This window comes from Ovis canadensis, chromosome 5 (genome assembly GCF_042477335.2).
Source record: "Ovis canadensis isolate MfBH-ARS-UI-01 breed Bighorn chromosome 5, ARS-UI_OviCan_v2, whole genome shotgun sequence".
In the NCBI taxonomy this organism is placed as follows: domain Eukaryota; kingdom Metazoa; phylum Chordata; class Mammalia; order Artiodactyla; family Bovidae; genus Ovis; species Ovis canadensis.
The window spans coordinates 29,420,338-29,441,898 of NC_091249.1; the positions used below are offsets into that span (position 1 = coordinate 29,420,338).

The 21,561-nt window shown below is 54.5% G+C and overlaps 1 protein-coding gene across 1 annotated transcript in view; it reads right to left on the reverse strand.

Moving 5' to 3' along the window:
• Positions 1 to 2,030: 2,030 nt before the first annotated feature.
• The window catches only part of ELAVL1 (ELAV like RNA binding protein 1), a 36,311-nt gene continuing 16,780 nt past the window's right edge, over positions 2,031 to 21,561 (reverse strand). Inside the window, exons 3-6 of the mRNA XM_069589359.1 lie at positions 14,711 to 14,814; positions 10,882 to 11,035; positions 6,196 to 6,421; positions 2,031 to 3,576 (exon numbers count right to left, since the gene is read on the reverse strand). Of these exons, the coding sequence (XP_069445460.1) occupies positions 3,252 to 3,576; positions 6,196 to 6,421; positions 10,882 to 11,035; positions 14,711 to 14,814 (809 nt within the window). The 3' untranslated portion in view covers positions 2,031 to 3,251. The remainder of the gene's footprint in view (positions 3,577 to 6,195; positions 6,422 to 10,881; positions 11,036 to 14,710; positions 14,815 to 21,561) is intronic.

A 21,561-nucleotide genomic window follows, 5' to 3' on the forward strand; every position in this document is an offset into this window, starting at 1 on the left:
CCATGGCTGCCTCGGGCTTCTCACGTCTGTCTGATCCAGCAGGGCTTCCCTACCGCAGTTGCCAGCTCACAAGGACCGGCCCCCTACAGCAGCGAGGTTCAGAGCCTGGAAGGCGGGTTTCCAGCACTAACGCCAAGCGCAGACTCTCGGAGGTTAAGGCAGCTGCCCTTGGCGAGGGAAAGACTAACCTTGGAATAAGGAAGGTGCCGCTGGCTGCGAAAGCCCAGCCTTTGGCTATTCTGGCAAGAGGGGGGCGGTGGGGGAGGGTGTTGCAGTCACGGGATGTGTGACCAGAGGCACAGCCAGCACAGAAAACCACAGCTTGGCGTATTACATTGAAAACCTAGAGAGAGGCAGAGCTGAAGGGTAAAGAATGGATTACTTGACTGGAACCAGGTGCAGAGAGGTGCAGCTGCTGAGTGAACAACTAGGAGGGCCAGTCACACAGGCCGAGAGAGAATTCAGTCAGAGTCTCTTTGGTATCTATGTGCCAAACCAAAGTTTTCATAAATTAACATCATCTATCCTCAACTCTTTTTCAAAATTCTCAAAGAAAAGGAGAGCATTCATTTCACAAGATACAAATATGACTGATCTAGGTTAAAAAAAAATTTTTTTTTAAACATGGTTTCTTTCGGATTGTGACTTGAAAAAAAAAAAGAGGTCTTCCTTTTGCAAACAAGCTTAGAGATGTAATGAGCTTTTCGGACCCAGGGCCAGCATCTGGGACTCCCGTGGCAGTGACGATTACTTCTCGGAAGCAGAACGTGTCAAAGGCAGTATCCTCCTGCACACTCACAAATTAAAACTCCCCAAGAAACACATGAGGGTTTTTAGCCAGAAGGCTGTTCTGAGCAGGGACCGCGTAAAACGAGACATTTACTGAGATACTCTGGGCAACTCGCAGGGGTCCGTATGCGCTTCACAGTTCCATCTCATGTGTGCTACCATCAGGAAAACCAATGTGATCCCAATAAAACAGAGGGGACGAGGGGGCGAGGGGGCGGGCTGTGAGCCTGTCACTCCCAGTGCAGGCCCCTGACAGAATTCTCGTAGGACACTGCACGCCAGCGTGGGCTGGCAGGAGTGTGTCAGCAAGGAGGCCTTAGGGTCACTCCGAGGACGGGGAACCTCACCTGCTCTGAGAAGATGTTGGCCCAAGGCTGGCACGACCTGCATGGTGTATTTTTCTAGGACAGCATCCCGGCCCTGGGGTGTGGAGTGCTCTGGGGTACACACAGCGGGGACCCTCTTCATGTCAAATCTGGGCAAATGGGCCTTGGATCCAGGAGGAGGCACGTAAGCTGGCTTGGACTTAGAATCTGGAAGATTCTACAGGAGGGAGGAGGCCCTCCGTGGCACTTGGCCAACTTGGGAGACAAGGCCTCAAGGGATGAATTTGGCCCTTTGTGGGGTAAGAAGAGGGTTGCGTGGTAAACTGGGGAGGCTCAGGTAAGTGGCTGGCTGCCCCTCAGTAAAGCATGAGGGAAGGGATGGGGGGACGGGCAGCCTAAAATGGTTGAGGGCGGGGGGCGGTTTTAGAACACTGACCCACTCTGCGGAAGGTTGTGCCTACAGCCCAATGACTTCCACTTAAATAAATAAATAAATAAATAATGCCGCAATTCCATGATAGCGATAACTAAAAAACAGCCTATCGTTCACACGCTTTATTAGTCTCTTGTGTCAAGGTTAAAAACCGCTGGTACTAAATTATGGTGGTTTTGATTCTCTCATACACTGGTTATTTATAAAAAAAATCACATCATGCTCCTGAGGAGTTGCCCGGAGACTGGGGCCCTGCCTGTTTACCTCTCAGGCCCTCTCTCGGACTCTCCCTGCCCACTTCCCATTTGGAAAAAAACACCACCTGTGAGAGCGCAATCCTAACATCATAGATCCGTAAATGCTTTGTCTTGAGGCAAGTATATTTGCTGCTTAAAATTTTACGAATCCTCCCTGAATGCTGGGCTGTCTGTACCTTACCTAGCCAAAAAGAAAGAAAAGGTAAAATAAAAAACAAAACAAAATTCGAGCAAAACAAAATCAAATTTAATGGTCTTAAATGCAAAAGTAAAAACAAACAAAAAACACAAAAAAGCAAAAGAAAATTAACAGAACAACCCAAAACGTCAAGGCAGTTATGAAGAGAACTTTGAGGGTTAATCTTTAAAACTACAAATCAAAGGATTTTTTTTGTTGTTGTTGTTTGCTTTTTGTTAATAGGTAACTGTCAGGAAGTAAGTACTTTTCTGTTGAGTGTTCACAGGAGAGGAAAGTTTCAAAACAAAACCTGACTAAAATAGAAAAAAGCCTAGCGCTCACGAGAAGGGATGCGAGAAATACAATGCTCAAATGTTTCTGTGTTGTTAAAAAATAGAGCTATCTGACGCATTGGAGCTGTGGTCAATGCGCTCGGAAACTGGAGCGAAGACAGGGTCGACAGTATCCACTGTTGTGGGGGCACTGTGCATGCAACGTGTGGACAGGAATTCGGGGTGTCGGAGGAGCAAGGCATCTTGAGGCGTGCCTGCAGCTGAGATCTGACTCTGGAATATACTGGAGTTCCCCTGAAACTCTTTGGTCCGTTCCCATTGGAGCCTGGGCATAGGAGACCCCTTGTGTCCTCCGCAGGGCCTGGCCCGGCCCGGCGTGCGGTCCCCCTCCCGCCGGTGGCCCATGGCAGACTGGCCCGCTGCCGCAGCCAGGGCCCCTCGGCTGAGTGAGCAGCAGGTGGCAATGGGACCTGCTTGGGAAAGCAATTTCCTGTCAACCGAAGCAGAAATCGCTTAAAATGTGGAAGCGGTTGAGAAAAACACGCACTCAGCATCTGTCTAACATCTTTAGGAACTAAAACTAAAACATCGTTTCTGTTTGCTTGTTGGTTTCTATCCAGTTTGTGGAGACATTGAATGAAACGCGTGTTAGACAGTCTCGGAAGTTAAAGCATGCTTCAGTTTCACCACCATCCCGAGGGACTGGTTAGTCAATGCAGTCTATTTAGATTTCTGTTTAATATATATTTTAAAGGAAATAACTTAAGAAACTTAAAATTGGTCTAACATTGTGGGATTTCAAACATTTGAACATGTCGGCTGCATCCCAAGAGTATAAAAACCTTTTCACTTCTCATTTAGACTAAGACAAACACTTGTGAAAATTGGCGCAAAATGAGTTGTACACTAACAAAAAAGTTTCAACTTCTTCACTCTTAATTATCTATTCCGTACAAAAAAAAAAGCGTGAGCGAGTTATTTGTGGGACTTGTTGGTTTTGAAGGAGACCTGCAAGATTTTGTCCCCCAGGCGGTAGCCGTTCAGACTTGCTATGGCCATGGCGGCCTCTTCATAGTTTGTCATGGTCACAAAGCCAAAGCCTTTGCACTTGTTGGTGTTGAAGTCGCGAATCACTTTCACATTGGTAACGGCGCCAAACGGGCCGAACATCTGCCAGAGGATCCCCTCATCGGCATCCTGGCCCAGGTTGTAGATGAAGATGCACCAGCCCGAAGAAGCGTTGCCCGGGACATTGACACCAGAAAGCCCACTCATGTGATCTACACCCATGGGGGAGAACCTAGCAAACAGAGAGCACAGCGTTCAGGTCAGGGTCAGGGTGGGCCCGCGCGTGGACACGTGGCCCATGGGGGCGCTTGGGCCGGCAGCCCCCCACCTCGGGCACCGTCAGAGTTTTTCACTAAGCGGAAGTCAATATAGTGTCAGAGGGAGGGCATGGGCTCCCTGCTCCATAGGGAATGGGCTCTGAGGAGAGACACTGGCTGCCCAGAGTGGGTCAGAGCCTCAACCCGCTTTCCCCATCGAGGGGACCTGTAGTGGCCTCTGACCAGCCGCTCCCTCCACCCCTCCCACTGTGGGGAGAGGGGTCCTGTTTAGTTACACCTGTACTTCCCACATTTTAAAAGATGGGAACTTCTCCACATCCTCCTAGGTGCTGTTACACTCCCAGCTCCCCCTGGGGAAACCCTTCCTTATCCTATACGTCTGTGCATGTATGTGTGTTTGCCGGGGGTGAGGGAGGGCTGAATCTTCTTGTTTCTTTGAATTTTGTGCCCCCCCCCACCTCGTCAGGACCCTCCCTCTCCAAGGGTTCACAGCCAAGCAGTGTCTGCATATAGCACACACCCATGAAGGGCCACTGCAGCAGGGCACAGCTCTGGACAGCCTTCCACTGCTGGTTCGTAACACCCCAGAAGGGCCAGGGCTGTGGACTGCAAGTCCACCAAGCTTTACCAAAAATGTGGGACCACCCAGTTTCTAAAAAAAATTTTTGGCTGCACCCCATAACATGTGGGACTTTAGTCCTCTGACCAGGGATCGAACCCCTGGTCCCTGCCTTGGAAGGCAGTCTTAGCCACTGGACTTCCAAGGAAGTCCTTGGGGCCCCCTTTCCAAAGAAACACTTTTAGCCACATAAAAATAAGCCTACAAATCATGGCCATGGCAGTAACGATGAAGGAAGATGACAAAATTGCTACTGAAGCCATGTGGCCCTTGAGATGTTTCACAAACACAAAAGTTAACTGTCGGAGGACCAGTTAAGAACACTTGCGCATGGCATGGCATCTCTGAAGCCCCACAATGCAATTGAAGAAGGACTACCTGCTCCAAAACACAATCAAGTCTGAGGTGTGGGTCTGACCCAGGGGTGAGCGGGGTGCCTTCGAGTGCCACTGAACAGATTCACTCCCTCGAGAGACTCTGAAGAAGAGTGGCCAGCCCCCTGAGGTGCAGCCCACTGACAGAACGGTGATCACTGATGAAGAATCAGGGCATGCTGCGGGCCGTGATTTTGAATTTGCAGGAATGATGTTAAATAGCCGCACTGGGTATCTGAGTTGGTTAAATGATTTGTTAGTGGTAAGACCACAGAATCACTGAAATGGGGATGGGTAAGGGCCCTCGAGTGCCTGTGTGAGTTGCTTTTCAGTGAGAACTGGAAGAGGTCTGACTTCTAAATGAACCTTGTTTCCTCTAACTTTTGTAGGATGTGGACCCAAGTTATGATAGTGGTTCACTAAACCTTGACGTATCCATTAAACTGAAAACGATCCGAGGCTGTACGACAAGACAGACCGCACTGTCTTGCGGACAGTGCAGCTCATTCTCATTCCCTTCTGAGAGCCTCCCGCTAGTGGTGGCTGACCGCATCGCAACTCTCATGAACTGCCCCCCTTCTTACCTCTGATGGCACAGAGGTAAGCTGACCCATCCTATCCTAGATCTGGGGGCCCTTCTGCAAACTCTCTCCTCTCTGGGGCTTCCTCCCTCTTCTTACCTCCCCTCTTTGCCCTTTCCTCTGTCTACCCCTGGAGGTCACAGTCACTCTCCTGCCTGGCCCTTCCTGCACTCATGTCTCCGTTTTCTTCTCCCCCGAGCTCTCTGGTTTTCCAGAGTTCACAGGTTAACTCCCTGAACCTGGCCATCTACACCCTCCACCAGATTAGCAGTGACACTGATTGCGCTATCTGACTTTCAAACTGGATCAAGCTCACTTCTGTCCACTTCCCCAGCTTTGCCTTTAAACCTGAAAAGCCAACGAAGGCAGGCCAGCTTGTGGGCCTCTCTGTTGTTCATGAGGTAGTAACACAGCTGATTTCAGAGTCCAGGTCACCAGCTCTACTCGTCTCTGCTCTACTACATCCTGGCAACTAGAACTGTTTTATGTGGAAAGGCTAAGGAAGGCGGGTAAACAGTCCACCTCTAGGACGGGGCTTTTCAACAGCAGAATTAATAATATTTAGACACCAAATGACCCCACAAGGAGGTAGACAAGAAAGGTTTGCCCTCGGGCTGCTCATCAAAAAGTCTAAAACCTGTTTAAAACTCTGGAAGGAGAGAAGCCTTCCAGTGAGCTCAGGCTACATCTTTCTCCCCAGATATAGGATGCTCCTCCGTATTGCGGTCCGCTTGCCTGTCCTGAGGAACTGCAGGCTGCGGCGCCAGGCGCTGGGAGCTAGGAGCTGTGCCATCTTTTTTACTGCCATTAGAGACATACTCAGATGGAAACACATGGCTCCACACAGATAACCCTCTGAGGCGGGCAGGGGACACAGAGACAGGACATGATCAGCCCAGTGTGCAGCAGTTCCCGCAGCTGGGAGTGCCTGCCCAGGCTGCGAGCAACTGGATGTGGCCCGGGTGGCCGTGGCAGGAAGAGCGCACCCTCCTGACCCACCTGAATCTCTGCGCCTGGTGGTGGACGGGGCCTCCGAACCGTCTAGCTGGCGAGTGGTACAGCTGGGAGAGCAGCGCCACGTTTTTGTTCTGGTTGGGATTGGCTGCGAACTTCACTGTAATGGGCTCGGAGGAACCTGGGGGTTTATGACCATTGAAACTGGTAATTGCCTCTTCTGCCTCCGACCGTTTGTCAAACCGGATAAACGCAACCCCTCTGGACAAACCTTTTTAACAAACCAACAAAAATGGAGTTAGGGGGAAAAAAATGCAAGGAGTTTTAAAACTGAAAAGCAAAAGTCAAGTCAGTCAGCCTACTGTGGTTTAAACTGGATGCTTGGCTAATGAGAGAAACAAAAATTAAACCTAAATATGGAAACATGAACAAATTAAAACAAACAATGACTAATAAAAGATTAAGGTTTCAAACTTTCTTCTGAGTTGAAGCAACAATGCATAGTCTCTGCACAATAAGACACTTTGGCACAACATCCCAGAGAGATGCCCCAGACCTCTTTTTTAAAAGGAAGCCATGTTTTATCCTCTGTCACTGAGGAGGCCAGGTGCCCACCACGGTGCTGGTGCACGGCATGCTGAGGGGTGGGCAGACAGTAAGGAATTCTCCCTTGCCCCAGGGTGCTCCCTCCCATGGCTTGCCGGCCATCCGGCCTCATACCCACGCCAGGCCTTCCCAGGTCACCTTCCCAGCTGGCCTGATCCAATCCCTGTTTGCTCAGTGCCTGACTCAGCCTCCTGAGTCCCCGAAGGGCGTGGAGTCTGAGTAACCCAGCTGCACCCTGGTGGCTCTTTCCTGCCACCAACACCTCACTCACCTCTTGGATATTCTAAGTTTTCTGGGAAGAGTCTGGCCTCACTTGATTCTGAGGGCCCTCGGCAGTGTTGACACTCACCCATAGACTCCCTGCCCTGGGTCCCTGGACGGAGCCTCCTGAAGGCAAGCCCCTGATTCTGCTGCTGCCCCAGCCCTTGAAGGAACAAGAACGTGGCTGCCTGAATCCCAGGCCCAACTGCTGAAGGCAGGGCCAGGTCAGCCTGGCCTGAGGGTGAGACCTGAACAAACCAGGTGGGAGTGGGCTCAGTCACCTTCTACCCTCCTTCTGCCCACATTCTGGGCCTGGGAGGAATGACAGGGGCTGGTCCCTTGAAAAAATGGAGGAATGAGGTAGGGCTGGGGTGAAGGAATGTGAAGCCATGAAGAAAACCAGCTCTTTCTGCTGGGGTCAAGGGTGGAGGTCGCAGCATGGAGGTGACAGCTGAGGCCATCTGGGGGAGCACCTTGGAGAGGAGGCTACCCTGGATGTTCTCGCTCTCCACGGCCAGTCACAGGCTGTCCTGAGGCCTTTACCAGGTGGTGAATGACAGTTATCAGAGCAGAAGAGCCCAGGGCCCTGGGCCACCGGCTAAGTGAGTGTAATGAACACCCCCAAGTCGGCTCCCATGTCCCACAGGATCCCATCGATAGTCCCCAGGATGGGCCCAGGGTGGGGGCCGAGGAGGGGTGTGGGGGACTCAGGCATACCAGGTGGGGGCAGCAATGACAAGTTCTACTGCCGGAAGTGGTGCCCCCTTAGGGCCTATTAATAGAATCCCACGCTCTGTTCTGACTGGGAAGGGATACCGTGGGCCCCATGTAAACAAGCAGACGGAAGTCAGGGGCCTTCGGGCAGGGGTTCTTCTGCCACAACTGTAACATACCGTGAATGCCAACTCCTAAAACACGCACCCCAACTTTCCAACCAGGAAATGCTCCCTCCTGGGGGGCACCCCCAGCACAGCACCCTGGGAGGCCACACAGTGGCCCCTGGCAGCCTCAAGGCTGCCCCCACCATGTCTCCATGACTATGTAAGTATGAACTTTAAACGGACACAGCCAGAGATGCTCACTGAGTCAGGGAGACCAGATCCGGAGATTCACATGTGCCAGGCACAGTCTAGAGCCTGAGCCCATTTTAAAATTTTAGTTCAGAAGGAACACCTGAAAACAAGTACTTGGCATACACTCTTTATTTACTCTTAAACGACACGAACGACGGCTTAGACAGATGGGAACCCGAACGAGAGCTAACTGCAGGCAAACCTCACTGGAAGCCGCGGCTGGCTAGCTCCCACAGAAAGCTGCCTGCAAGGGGACAGTCTCACTCTATTTAGAAGACCTTGTGATCAAGCAGAGAGTGTGTGTGTGCAAGTGTGGCTTCCGTGTATGGTTTTGTAAAATGACTATCAGATGAAAACTGCCCAAGTGAAAGCAAGAAAACCCAAGTAAAAGAAAGAAAGTTACTTAAAGTGAGAGAATATAAACTCAATGCTTGGATGAATATATACATTTTAAAGATGAGGGTTTTTTTTTCCCTCTAGTGTTTTTAGGATTAGGAGCAGAGACCAATAAATGGCACCACCTCTAGATGAGCCAACTATAAAGGTCATAATTACAACGTATGAAGAAGCAAAGCAAAAAAAAAAACTTCTGTCAGCTCAGGAAATTATGGGTTTTCTTCTTTTTTCTTTTTATTTTTTAAATTAACCAGACCACCTGTTTTTTCTTTTTAATTACTCAGGCCATTTTTTAAAGCATTCTGGGTTAAGGGTTTTGAGCGTGTTTTCGCTTCTTTGAAACACGTGTCACGCGAAAGCGAACCTGGCATGCAGCCTTGCTCTCTGTGCCACTCTCAGCCTGGCTGTGGCTCCACAGGGCCCCAGCAGAGAAGCGCTGAGCAGCGGCATCCTCCAGAGCAGGCAGGGGGGCCCACAGTCCCATGGGCTTGCTTCCTACTCTCCAGTGGCACATCCTGGCCTAGGGGAGGGCTGTGGAGAGCAGGCCCCGGGGGTCCCTCACAGGTCCTGCACCCTCTTCTTGCAAAGCTCCTAAAGACAGGCAGGGGTGTGGGGTGTGGGCCCACACTGAAGTGGCAGAAACTGGTGGGGAGGCCTGAGGGTCTCCCAAGCTCTAGGAGACAGCAGCCTTGCAAAGGGAAAGAGGACAAAATCTCCAGCAAATGGGTGAGTGAACCGCCTGCAGGAGTGACCGCCCTCAGGATAGTGGGGACAAAAGCTCCGTGGCCCAGGAGTGCAGGAGGTGCTCTCAAGGTGGGTGGACTCCAGGCTGGGAGCCGGGCCCTGCTCAGCAGTGCAGGGCTGGACTGAGATGAGCAGAGGGCAGCAGTCCACACAGGACTGGGGAAAACAGGGCCACGGAGGCGGGATGCGGGCCACCACCACTGCCCACTCCAGGTCCCCTGACAGCCCACTCAGACACTCCTGTGCAGGAGGGTAAATAGAGGCGCTGACCAGCCAGCAGGGTCACTTGATCAACTGGTACTTGAAGGTAAGGGAGGGGCCAAATGTACAGGGGTTTATACCAAGCACATGGCATTATCACCTCATGCCCATCCCCGGCCCGAGCCAGGGGCAGAAAGGAGGCCAGGTGGGTGGAGTCCGTGTCCCTGTAGCAGAGCGGGTGTCGGTGCCAGACTGGGGGGGTACCTAGAGCTGCCAGCAACCTGCACCTGGGGTCCATACTCCAGGAGCCTCTGCTCCTCCTCGGGGCTCTGGAGGACTCAAGCTGTCTGCTCCTCTCCAAGCTGCGCCCCAGCCCAGGCCCACCTGAGACAGGACAAGGGAGAGTGGGGGGCAAGGCTGCGGGCCCCAGAGTACACAGCTACGGGAGGATACGGGAAAACACGCATCCCCACTCTTGTCTGCCATGAGCCGGGACACCCCACCCGCCTGCTCCGTGTCTGTTTTCAGCCTCCCGGGGGAGGCCACCTCGGAGCCACGGCTGCTGCAGCCCCACTACCAGTGTGCGCTTGACTGGTCAGCCAAGGAGGTAGGGAGCACGCTCAGTGTGGGAAGAACACGAGAAGCGACCAGTCAAGTCTATCAGTTTCACTGAGCTCTGGGAGCAGCGATTTTACTTTCTAGTTGCTCAGCAAATTCCCACTCCTGCAGAAAACAGAGCTGAGGGGACCGAACATCAGATGTCCTAAGCTCACTGCTTCCCTGACAGAGCCGAGTGTGTGGCCAGTCCGATCCAGGCCCAAGGCTGGTGGGGCAGGTGGCCACCTTGAGGGGCGGCTTCTGGGCATGTGGTGCTCAGTTCGGTGGGGCCTAACTGCTATGTGCAAAGCCCAGAGCCTGAGCTGCTTGTGTCCTGAGCTGAGCTGACCCAAGAGGTGGTAGTGAAGTGGCCAGGACAGCCTGAGAGAGGACATCACACTGTCTTTGAGCTGTGAATGTGCTACCGGGGTGGGGGTTATCGAGTGGTGGAGATTCAAGAATGACTCCTCAGAAACAGTCCCCTTGGAGCTTTGGGACAATGAGAGGTGGGGACTCTGGACCTGGAGTGGAGACTGTCCCACAACGCACCCTACTGCCTGCAGTAAGGAGGGCAACGTTCGAGTCCAGGCTGGGATGGGGGGTGCCAGGATCTCTTGGCGTTTTCACTGTAAAAGCCTGGCTGCACCTCAACTTTCATGACGGGGTGGCTTTTATGTCATGTAATACCCTGCCCCCCTCCAACCTTCCCGGCCTCATTAAACAAAAGCCAATGTCTTCTCACTGCGATTCTGTCCTCATGGCTGGAGTAACTAAAGACAGCCATCTGTCTTCCCAAGGAGACTCGAGCCCTGCCCGGAGGAAAGCGCACTGCATCCCAGGCCAGGCACCGTACCTGTGGTCTGATCCACAAGGACTCGCGAGTTGATGATCCGCCCAAACCGAGAGAACATGTCCTCTACGTCCTTCTGGGTCATGTTCCTCGGGAGCCCGCTGATGTACAAGTTGGCATCTTTGATGACTTCGGAGCTTGGGCGTGCATATGACACCTTGAAAACAAAACCGCTTGCTAGCATTAGGGCAGGTGCATGCCCAAGGCATCCAGGGAGGGTGTTACACCTTCAGGTGAGGGAAAGTCAACCCTGTGGGAGGGCACCTGTGGCAGCCAGTGCTGGCAGCCCGCCTCGGGCCAGGCAGGGACCCTCACGTGCCATGATGATGCGGCTGTCATTCCTATCTCATAGTCAAGAGTCTGGGGGTGCATGGCTGGCGTGGGGCAGGGCAGGGACCAAGCCCGGCTGCCCGTCCTCCTACCTCGGCCTCAGGCGTCTCTGGACAAGCAGTAGGGCTGGAAGGGGACTCTGTCCTACCTGGGAGGGGCCCAGAGGACAGCTGGGGAGAGAGCTGGGTGCTCGGGGAGTGTGACGCTAACCAGGCAGCAGGCCAGCTCGACATGGAGTCCAGATGGGGCCCCGGGGCTGGGGGCACACAGGTGAGTGCTCAACATTAAATGACCTCAAGCTTTCTGGGGCTTCTGTTTTGCAAAGCTGAAGGAAGACTAACAGAACTTTGCAGTAGTTTCGATAAAATGGTGTTTATGTGTGAGGCTGGGGGCAAGGAAACGTCTTCAGTGTTTCCAGTTTGGGGGTGAGAGCAGGGTAGATCCTGTGGGCCATGGAGGGATGGGGCCAAGGCCAGACCTCTGCGGGGAAGGAGCCCCTGGGACAAAGCCCTTCCACCTCTGGCCGAGGGGACAGGACTCTGTCACACCCCACACCTGAGGGAGTCAGGACCAAGTCAGGAGGCTGGGGGACAGAGGAGGAAGAAGAAGCAGAGAACCATGTGCTCTGGAAGGGGGAGCAGTTAGACCTGAGCAGAACTCCTCCCTGGGGGTCAAAAAACTGAGACCATACATAAATAACACAGCAGCAGACACGACCTCTCAGGTGTCACTGGGCAGCACAAGGGGACAGACGATAGATGTGTTCCCACCACAACACTCAGGCCTGCCAGGAAGGGCAAGGGTGCAGGGCTACACACCAAGACCACACCCCCCCACACACCCCTTTGTTCACGCACTCACTGACTCTCACACACTTGAGGTGCATCTGGAATATTCCAGAAAAGGAGACGACAGACACTGCCTTTGCCTGGAAAGCAGGACACATTCCAGAGGGAGAGACAGCGGGTGAAAGGAGAAACTGGGGTGTGGTCAGAGCCCAGCTCCACCTGAGGGGAGAGTGGAACAGCGGTGACAACGTTCCTGGGATGCGTCCCTGCACTGCAGCCAGGCCTGAGGCACTGTGGGGACACTCTGGGGCAAGACCTGGGGCAGAAGCAGCACTGCCCTCAGAGAAAGAGGCCAGCAGGTGGGCGTGGCAATACTTCTCTACTTCCAAGAAGGATGTTGGCCACACTCTTATGTCTGCACCTTAACTTTCTGGGTCTACAGCCCCCCACAGAACACCCCGCTCAAACTCCTGATAGAAGGAGTCACTCCAACTGTTTCGTGTCCAGTTTTACCAAATGCCTCAGTGAGAGGTGTCAGATTTCAGGCAGGATGGCTGAAGGCAGGAGCTGGGACTCAGGCTTTTCTGTGCTTTCCAGGGATTGGGCCGGGCGAGCAGGGAGTTATCCCCCAGGATGTCCTGCCTGGCCCCTCGCAGATCCATCTGGAACAGGTTGCATCCGGGGCCTGCCCTCGGCTTTTGGTGAAGGACACTGTGGGAAAGAACATTTCCAGGCCAGTGCCAGGGGAGTGCTGCGGTGGCCGGCACTGACCATGGTTGCGACCGCCTCCTAATAAAGCCCGGGGAGGAAATGCTTTCAGAGCCAAGTGCACTTCGGTCCCTTCCAGCCTTGGTGTCTCCAGGGACTCTGATGACTACTGCAGCTTCCTGTCCTCTCCAGCTACTGTCAAGCTCAGAGTCAAATCAGAATCCAAGAAGACAGCAGCAGTGAGCCTGTCTACCCGTGGCAGGCATGCCCGACTGGATCCGCGACACTGCCCAGAACCCTCTCATAAGCTCCCGCACCACCTGTTCCCTTGCCTCTGGCAGGTCCACTGCCCTATTCTTGGGAAACCCTCCTGTGAGAGGTTTTGAAGAACACAAGACTTCTGAATTACATCCTCCCACAAATTCCCGTCGGGAATCCTGACCCCAGGACCTCAGAGTGTGACCTCATTAGAAACAGGATCATGATAGATGCAATTCATGATGATGAGTTCAGAGCAGAGTAAGATGGCCCCAGATCAATGATGGGGGGGTCCTTATAAAAAGGAGACATTTGGACACAGATATGCACACAGGGGGAACCCCGTGTGAAGACAAAGGCAGAGACTGGGGTGATGCTTCTATAAGCCGAGAACCACCCAAGATCCAGTGACTGCCAGGCACTGGGAAGGGCATGGAGCAGACCCTCTCACACAGCTCACGGCCCTCAGAGGGCACTCAGACTTCTGGCCCCTCGAGCTACCTGAGGATCTGGAAGGTACAGAGGTTCAACAGGGCAACCTTGTCCCAGGGGCTTTGGGTTGAGGGAGACGCTCTGGAGACTCTGGTGGGTGCTTGTCTCAGGCATGAGGGCCTCGCCAGGTCTGTGGGTGAGGGCCGGTGGGCACAGCACAGGAGGGGTTATTGCAGGAAGCCCGGCCACGGTCCCTCGTGGAGTGGGCAGAGGGGGCATGTTCTACAGCAGGGCTGGGCATGGAGTGAAGATCAGGAAAGCCCAAAGCTGGTCCAGGGGTGGACAGAGCCTGAAGACAGACACCTAGGGATGGGGAGGGGTGAGACTGAGAAAAGCAGGGCGTGGTCAGTGATGTCAGGTTGAGAGGAGCATGAAGGTGGGGGGGTGTCTGTCTTGTGAGGCCTGGAGGACTCACCAGCTTGTCCCAGGAACCCACCTCCGCCCCTGATTAGGGAATGACACTACTGACAGTCTGCCCAGACTGCCCCATCATGCTGCCTGGCTCTCTCACTTCCCTCAAGTCATCTCAAGCCATCAAGAAGCCCCCACAGGACACAGCGCCCCCAGGACACAGCTCGCAACACCTGCCTGGCCACACCTGGTGTCGTATTTACCATCTGTGTGCACCTGTGCACAGGCAGACGCTCAGCCTGCCCTTCGAGGCGTGGAAATGGTTTCGTTCACTGAGTGGCACACAGTGGGCAACTCCTACATGCTTGCCCAGTGACTGCTGAGTGAACGGGCAGGAGGACCTTAACTGCTGGAACAGGGCAGGAAGGGGAGCCTGAGCACGGGGCGCATGCACAGTGCTGCCGCCGCTGCAACAATGACCAGGTCCAAGTGGGAACGTGGCGCTGGCCCAATGCCCGCTTGGCAGGAGGACAGCAGTGCTGGGCCAGTAGAGGAGGCCGGCAGGGAGGTCTTCACATCAGGGGGCTGCTGTGAGCCAACACGCCAGGGACACCGGGGTCGGGGCGGGGGGCGGTCCCCATGCAAGTCCTTTCCGGGGATCCTCCCTTTGCAGGTGGGGCCAAGGAGCCAGAGGAACAAGGGCTGGGACAGTCACCACCCGACACAGGTCTCACACAAGCCAACAGGAGATGCCCTGGAAGCGCCTGGGCTCTGAGGGGCAACTGTGCTAACGGTGCCAAGGCAATGACGGGGAGGTAAAAGGTTGGCTCTTTCACCAAGGCCAGGGCTCAGCACAGATCTCTGTGCAGCCGGGAACTAATGAGATGGTGATCGCAGCTCTTTACCTTAATGGTTTTTGACTGGAGCCGCAGGCCGTTCAGTGTGTTTATCGCTCTCTCTGCGTCCTTGGCAGTCACGTAGTTCACAAAGCCGTAGCCCAAGCTGTGTCCTGTGTGGAGAGCACGTGCACGTCAGTGAGCCACTGGGAGCCAGCAAGCCAGCGAGGGGTAGGGGAGAAAGGAGGGGAGAGAGACAGGGAGGATGGACAGGGCGGCATCTGGCTGGGCTCAAAAGGACAAGACCAGAGAGAAGACGACTGAGAAAACACCAGAGCTGAAAGCCATGGCTTCTGGGAAGGAGGGGTTAGAGGTCAACGGTTATAGTCTGTACTGATAGTTTATTCGTGACACCACCTTGGCAAACCTGCACATTTTCTGCAAAGAACAAACCTATAAAATGTGACTTTTGTAACTGGGCATCCTGGGGAGCCCATCACCAAAGCAGGGCCGAGGATCTGTTCCATTGGTGCTGGCTGCTCTGTGCAGCCCCCAGTGTCGGGGGGGGGCCCGGGATGGGGGGTATGGGTATGACAGTCATGGCAGCAGACAGGACAGGCGGGTGGGGAGAACCCACCGATGACCAGATGTCAGTGTCCAGGCTGTTTTCCGCCCCTGCTGTGCTGGAGTGGCAAGGTCTGCTGGGCTCTGGCGCCCCCCAGTGTCGGTTGCCTTCACTTTCCTGAACTGAAAGTCCAGCTGCGGGAGGAGGAAGTACAGAGGCAACCAGTGCTGAGGGCAGCCTGGCCACCAGAGCCCACTTTGGCAGCACCTCCTACAGTGACAGCATCATCAGCCGATGTCCAGGGGCATCATAAGGCCGGCGCAAACCTCAGTTCTTCCCAAAGAAATCCAGGGTTGCAGGCAGGGTGTCCCACTCCCTCCCAGGTAACCACTGGGAAGTGGTGGGGTGACCACCCACTGGATGCAGAGGAGGGACCCGGCAAGGCAGAGGAGGGGCTGTGGGCCTCTAGGAGACCCAGAGAGAAGCAATGGGTGACAGTCAGAGTGGGAGGAACCTGACGCCTTCCCTACAGAGGAGCAGGAGGAGGCCCGGAGAACAGAACAGCCACCAAGCCCGCATCCTACCCCTCCCCGCGCCACGTCAGTGGGCACACCCTGTGCACCGGCCACTGCTCTGAGCAGAGACAGTGGGTGAGCAGAGAGACGACTGCTCACCCCGAGTCCTGTACACACACACATGCCCACTGGATGATCAAAACAGAAGGTGTGAGCCACCAGCAGGCAGAGATCTGCACAGCAGATGAGCTGACTCTGCCCACTTCACCAGCTGAACCCAGGCTCATCTTGCTATTAATGAGACCTGGGAGAGTATTACCCACTGCTGTCACCTTGAAACAAACAAACAACAATACTTTATTTTTTAGACTTAAAGAAAAACTACAAAGATGAGGCAGCGTTCCCACACGCCCCACACCCGCGTTTCCTGTGAGTGACATCTCACCCTAGGATGGCCTATTTGTCACTTCAGTGAACTGGCACCGATGTCCACGTCTGAGCCAGACTGCCTGAATTTCCCCTAATGTCCTTTTCTGTCCCAGGACACCATCCAGGGTCCCCCGTGACAATCAGCTGCCAATTCTCCTTATGCTGTTCTTGGCAGGGACAGTCTCTCACACCTTCCTTGTTTTTGATGACCTTGACAGCTGTGAGGACTGGTCCAGAAATTTTGTAGACTCTCCATCAGCTTGGGTTTGTCGGAAGTTTTCCTGTAGTCAGACTGGGGTTATACTGGGCTTTTAGGAGGAAGGCCACAGAATGAAGAGCCCTTCTCATGCCGTCGTTCCGGGGTGCACGCTGTCCACAGGGCTCATCCCGGTTGATGCTGGCCCTGACCCCAGTCTCACCAGTCTCTGTGTGCAGCCTGCACACTGTGAGTGCCCTGTGGAGTCACACCCTCCCCACTTCAGGGCAGAGACGCTACACAAACTACTGGTGATTCTGCAAGGGCTACTTTCTCCTGCCCTGTCCGGGCCATCTTCTTCACTTTTCTCTGTCGTCTCATGCTCCTGCCCCTCCCACAAGGCCAATGCCAAGGCTGGGCCACCTGTGCCCTTGGCTCCTGGCACTTCTGGTGCTAGACCATGTTCCCGTGCCTTGCTGCTGCACCTGGCGTCTGGACAGGGGTCCCTCCACTCTCAGTTGCCAATTCCTCCCTGCCCTCCCATCTTGGCTGGCCGCACCAACACCAACTGGCCCTGAGGGTGTGCCCACAGAGAGTTTTAGCAGCTCCAGAAGCCCTCAGTGGCACTGGGCACTGCCAACCTCCCTGAGGTGCCACCTCCTCCAGAACGTGACTGCAACGCCAACTGACCCTCCCCAGGCTCCTCATCCTCTGCCCACTCCATCGAGATGGTCCATAAGGCTCTACCTTTGCCCTGGTCTCTATTATCCGAGCTTCCTGGGTGACCTCTCTGACCATTGTGTGGCCACAGCCAACAATGTCACCTAGGAAGTCACACACTTTGACAATGGCCACTGGCTCCTTCTCCACCCTGCTCCCCTCCACTCTTCCTCAACAAGCCCATGTGTACTAACTGAACACCCACTATGTGTTGGGCTATGTGTCAGGCTGGCCAGGGGTTTAATGATCATCACCAAGGACAGCTCCTGCCATAATGAAATTCACATCCCACTGAGCGAGTCAGACAATAAACGAGCAAGAAACTAACAGACAAAGCTACACTCAGGTGCTACCAGGGGAACCTCCATGGAGGAGTGAGAGGATGGACAGGACAGGTCCAGGGGAGACAGGTGGTCAAGAGCGTGTGTCCCTTGAGGAGGGGGTATGAGAAGCAAGGCCTTGGGGTGGCTGGAGGCAAGTATTCTGGCAGAAGAGCAAGCACCAAGCTTCTGTGGCACAGACGACTCTGGAGTGCTCCAGGAAACAAAAGGCGGCCAGCAGCTGAACACAATGAGCTAGGGGCCTGGCCTGGAGGCAGCTGCTGGGTGGAGCACGGCAGCAGCAGAGCTGAGGCCAGTGTAGAGACCAGAGGAATCCACGAGCCAGACCAGGTGTGAGATGAGGACCCCAGCAGGGCAGGGGCGGGCAGGAGGGAGAGCCACCAAGCGGACTTGCCAATGGGCTGATGGGGAGGGAGCTCTGGCAGCCAAGGCCCCTAAAGCAGCAGCACTCCCGGGCTGGGACTGGCTCTGTCCCCTAGTCTGCTCTCCTCTCTGTGGGCACCTCTGTGCGCCGAGAGGGAGGTGGGTGAGGAATGAAGGGGAGCCTGTGGTTCTGCCCACTGGGTAAGGCTGGAGACTGAAGTGTCAACAGTGGTGAACGCCCACCTGCATCTACCCTTTCCTTCACCATAACCCGACTGCTCTCAACTCCGGCCACTTCTTAGAATCAGCAGGATGGCCGCTACAAACCATCACGGCCCAGGCCACATCCCAGACCAAGGACATGACAGGGGGATGGGGAGGCAGGAGCGGGGACAGCTTCGGCGGTTTGTAAAGCCCCTCAAGGACTCTCCTGCCGAGCCCAGGTTGAGAACTCCCGCTGGCAGTGCGTGAAGGGAGCGGGCCAGTTATGCAAAAGAGCCAGACTGCAGGGGCTGTGCTCAGAGCAGGCGACTAGGGGAAGGCCCTCACTTCCCAAGTTACCGTTTCTCTAACAGGGTCCGCCAGCCACCTGGGCAAACGATGCAGCTCCCTAGGGTGCTCATCAGTCCAGAATCCAGGATGTGGACAGGGTGGGGATCCCCACTTCCAAGCTCCTTACAGATGACTTTCCAGTGACCTAGAGGCCATGAGGCCACTGGAATCAGTGCTGTGAAGGCAGGTCAGCGGCTGCCCCCCACCCTCTTGAGGGGCAATGGGAGACCAACCCTGAACAAGAGGGCTGAGGTCTGGTGGGAGAGCGGGGCACTCTGGGGTGAGTGTGGTCAGGGCGTGGATCCTGCACAGGTGCTGGGCTTCAGGCGGCTGAAGCCTGCCAGAGCCAGGGTGGAGTCTAGCGGAAAGGGGACGGCAGGGGAGGAGGGCCAAGAAACCCTGGGCCTGGTGGAGGCGCGTGGGAGGCCAGCGCCCCTCACCTGGGGTTCTAACTCTGTCCGGTACCAGCACTGCCCCCTCCGGAAAGGCTCAAACTCCCCAGCTGGCTGACTCGGTGGATCTGGGTGGGGCCTCGGACTTGTTTCTCCTGGTCCCCAGGCACCGCTAATGCTCAGGGGCTGGCCAAGAGCCATTGCCCTGGAGAAAGCAAGGCAGCCTCCATGCAGAGCGCTCACATGCCAGGCTGGGCGACCCCTGGGCCAGGAGCCTCACGTTTCCAAATGTCTCCTCTCTTTTTAGACAAAGGTTAAGACTACGAGACGATTCCATGGCACCTCATCTCGCTTCCGCAGACCAGAGCAACCAGACGTCATCATGCTGACCTGGGGTGCCCAGCTGAGGAAGGCGAGCACCCTGTGGACAGGGCACTCCTTTGCAGCATGAGGCTGGCGTGCAGTCGAGTCCTTTCTCTAAAGGCCCATGGGGGCTCAAGGGACAACATCACTGAGGGAGAGACTCTGTCTTGCGGGCGATGAGTTAATTAATTAGGTGATAAATAAGAAACAGCAAACGTCCCCAAAGGAAAGAAGACAGGCAAAGGACAAAAAGAGTTCTTACATAAAATAACAGTATAAACAGCCAGAACGGATGAACTTCACAAGAAATGCAGACTGTCACCACACTCAGATGTCATTTTTCACTTAAGAGATGTGAGAAACCCTGCCCGGCCTCGAGGATGCCAGGGCGAAGCAGACGGCATGTGAACCGGAAAGCCCCTGGAGGGCCAGCTGGCAATATGGGTCAACAGCTTCTAGACAGCACCCGCTCTCCCCTCTGAGGGTTCACTTCTAGGAAGACTGCCTACAGAAATAACTGGTGAGCCAAGATTTGTGCCAGGGTATTAACCTCAGTGGGGCTTGTAGCTATAGAAAAGCAGTTACAACCTGTCATAAACTCAGAATAGCCTGTAACCACTGTGACCACGAGACAGCGTAAGTCCAATGATAGGGAGAGATGTTCACAGATAGAGGAGGAAGAGACAGCTTGAGAGGTGCAAACACATTTTTGTAAAAGCACATGACTGCTCACAACCATAAATATGTAAAGAAAAAACTATGGATGGACACGAGCCAAAAAGCTAACAGTGGTGGGATTATGCGTAATTTAAACTTTTCTTCCTGCTTGTCTCGAGTTAAACTTTTTTTCTATAAGGACAGAGGTGATTTCTACTGAGGAAAAAAGTGGTCAGCTGGACGGGTGTGGAAGTGTGTCTTTGAGGAAGGAGCAGCACTGGTGAAGTCACAAGAGTGTGACAGGAGGGTGTGTCTGGGAGATGACAAGCAGTGCATCCAACTCAAGAGGAGGGTGAGTGTGGGGTGCAGTGGCTAGGAGTGAGGGGTCTCAAGGAGATGTGGGAACAAGCTGGGGTGTGGGCTTTATCCTGACCAGAAGTGCAAGCCAATGAGACAGAAGCTGAGTGGGGAGGCTGAAGGCTGTGGACCAGTGACCAGTAACCAGTATGACATGGTCCAGGGGGGGTGCAGACTGGTCATGGTGCCCCGCGGGCCACATGACACCTGCAGACGGGCTTAGATACCAGGACAGAGAGCAGGGCAGGCTGCATAGTAAGGCCAGGTAGTGACCGTGGGTGGAACAGGCAACAACAAAACAGCTGGGGCCCGGATGGTCAGAAACACTCCGTATCTCGAGGCCAGCACACTGAACATCCCCACATGCGGCCACCGTCTTGTCCCACCACCTCCCACCACCAGTGCCTGGCCCCCGGTTGGCGCTCATAAGAGGCTTGCTGAATGAATGACTGGCCATGCCGACCAGGCCCACTCATTCATTCACTCCACAAAAACTGATTACGTCACATCTGGGGATACCAGAGGGTCCATGCCTCTGAGAACCATAAGGACCTACTGGACGAGCAAGTTCCAACTTCAGTGCCTTGTGGAAACCCATATACTGGCTGATTGCCATGGGGACCCAGAGGAGCCTCTATCGTCGACTAGATCAGGCCAGGAAAGACACCCCAGAGCAAACGGGGCCCAGGTGAGGGACAGGACACACAAGGGGTGCTAGAGATCCCACTGCCACAGTCAGCAGCATGGTCTGGAGGGAGCATGGAAGGCCAGCTGAGAGCCTAAAGCAGCAGGTCAGGCAGAAGACGATGCGGTCTGCTCTAAGGGGATGGCAGGAGGGAGGGTGGAAAAGGGATAGAAACATTCAGGGACACAGGTCAAAGGTCATGCTTAGATTTCTGACTGGAGCCACTGAGTGGACAGTGGTGCCATCTAAGATGGAAACCTGGGAAACAAGCGGTTGGCTTGTGGGAGACTCAAGGTCAGTCTGGGAAACACTGAGAGGCTGAAGGCCCTGGAGCTTGGGAGAATTCTGGTTGCAAGAGAGGTGGCACAGCTGAATGTCAGGCTAGGCTTAGGGGTGCATCCACTCACTCTAGCGTTGGCCTAGGAAGAAGAGGAGACTAAGGAATAAGTCAAGGACTGCCTAGGTCAACGGCTGAGAAGAGCTGCATGAGAGACAGAAAGAGGGGGGCGGAGCCTCCGAGGTAGGAGAAAGCCAGGCTCACGAATCTGAGGCAAGAGGAAGCTTCTTTCCATAAGAAGAGACAGAGGAGTCGGCTCTGTGAACAGCAGAGGGTGGACGTCAGCCAGAGGAGCTTCTCACCTGGGGGCTATTCTGCACTTCTGGGGACCTCTTTTGGTTTTCACGACTTAGAAGGTGCCCCCAGCACCTACAGGGCAGAGGCTAGGGAAGCAACCTGCAGAATGGCCCTCCCTCAAGAGTTACCCAGTTTCAAACATCAAGTGGAG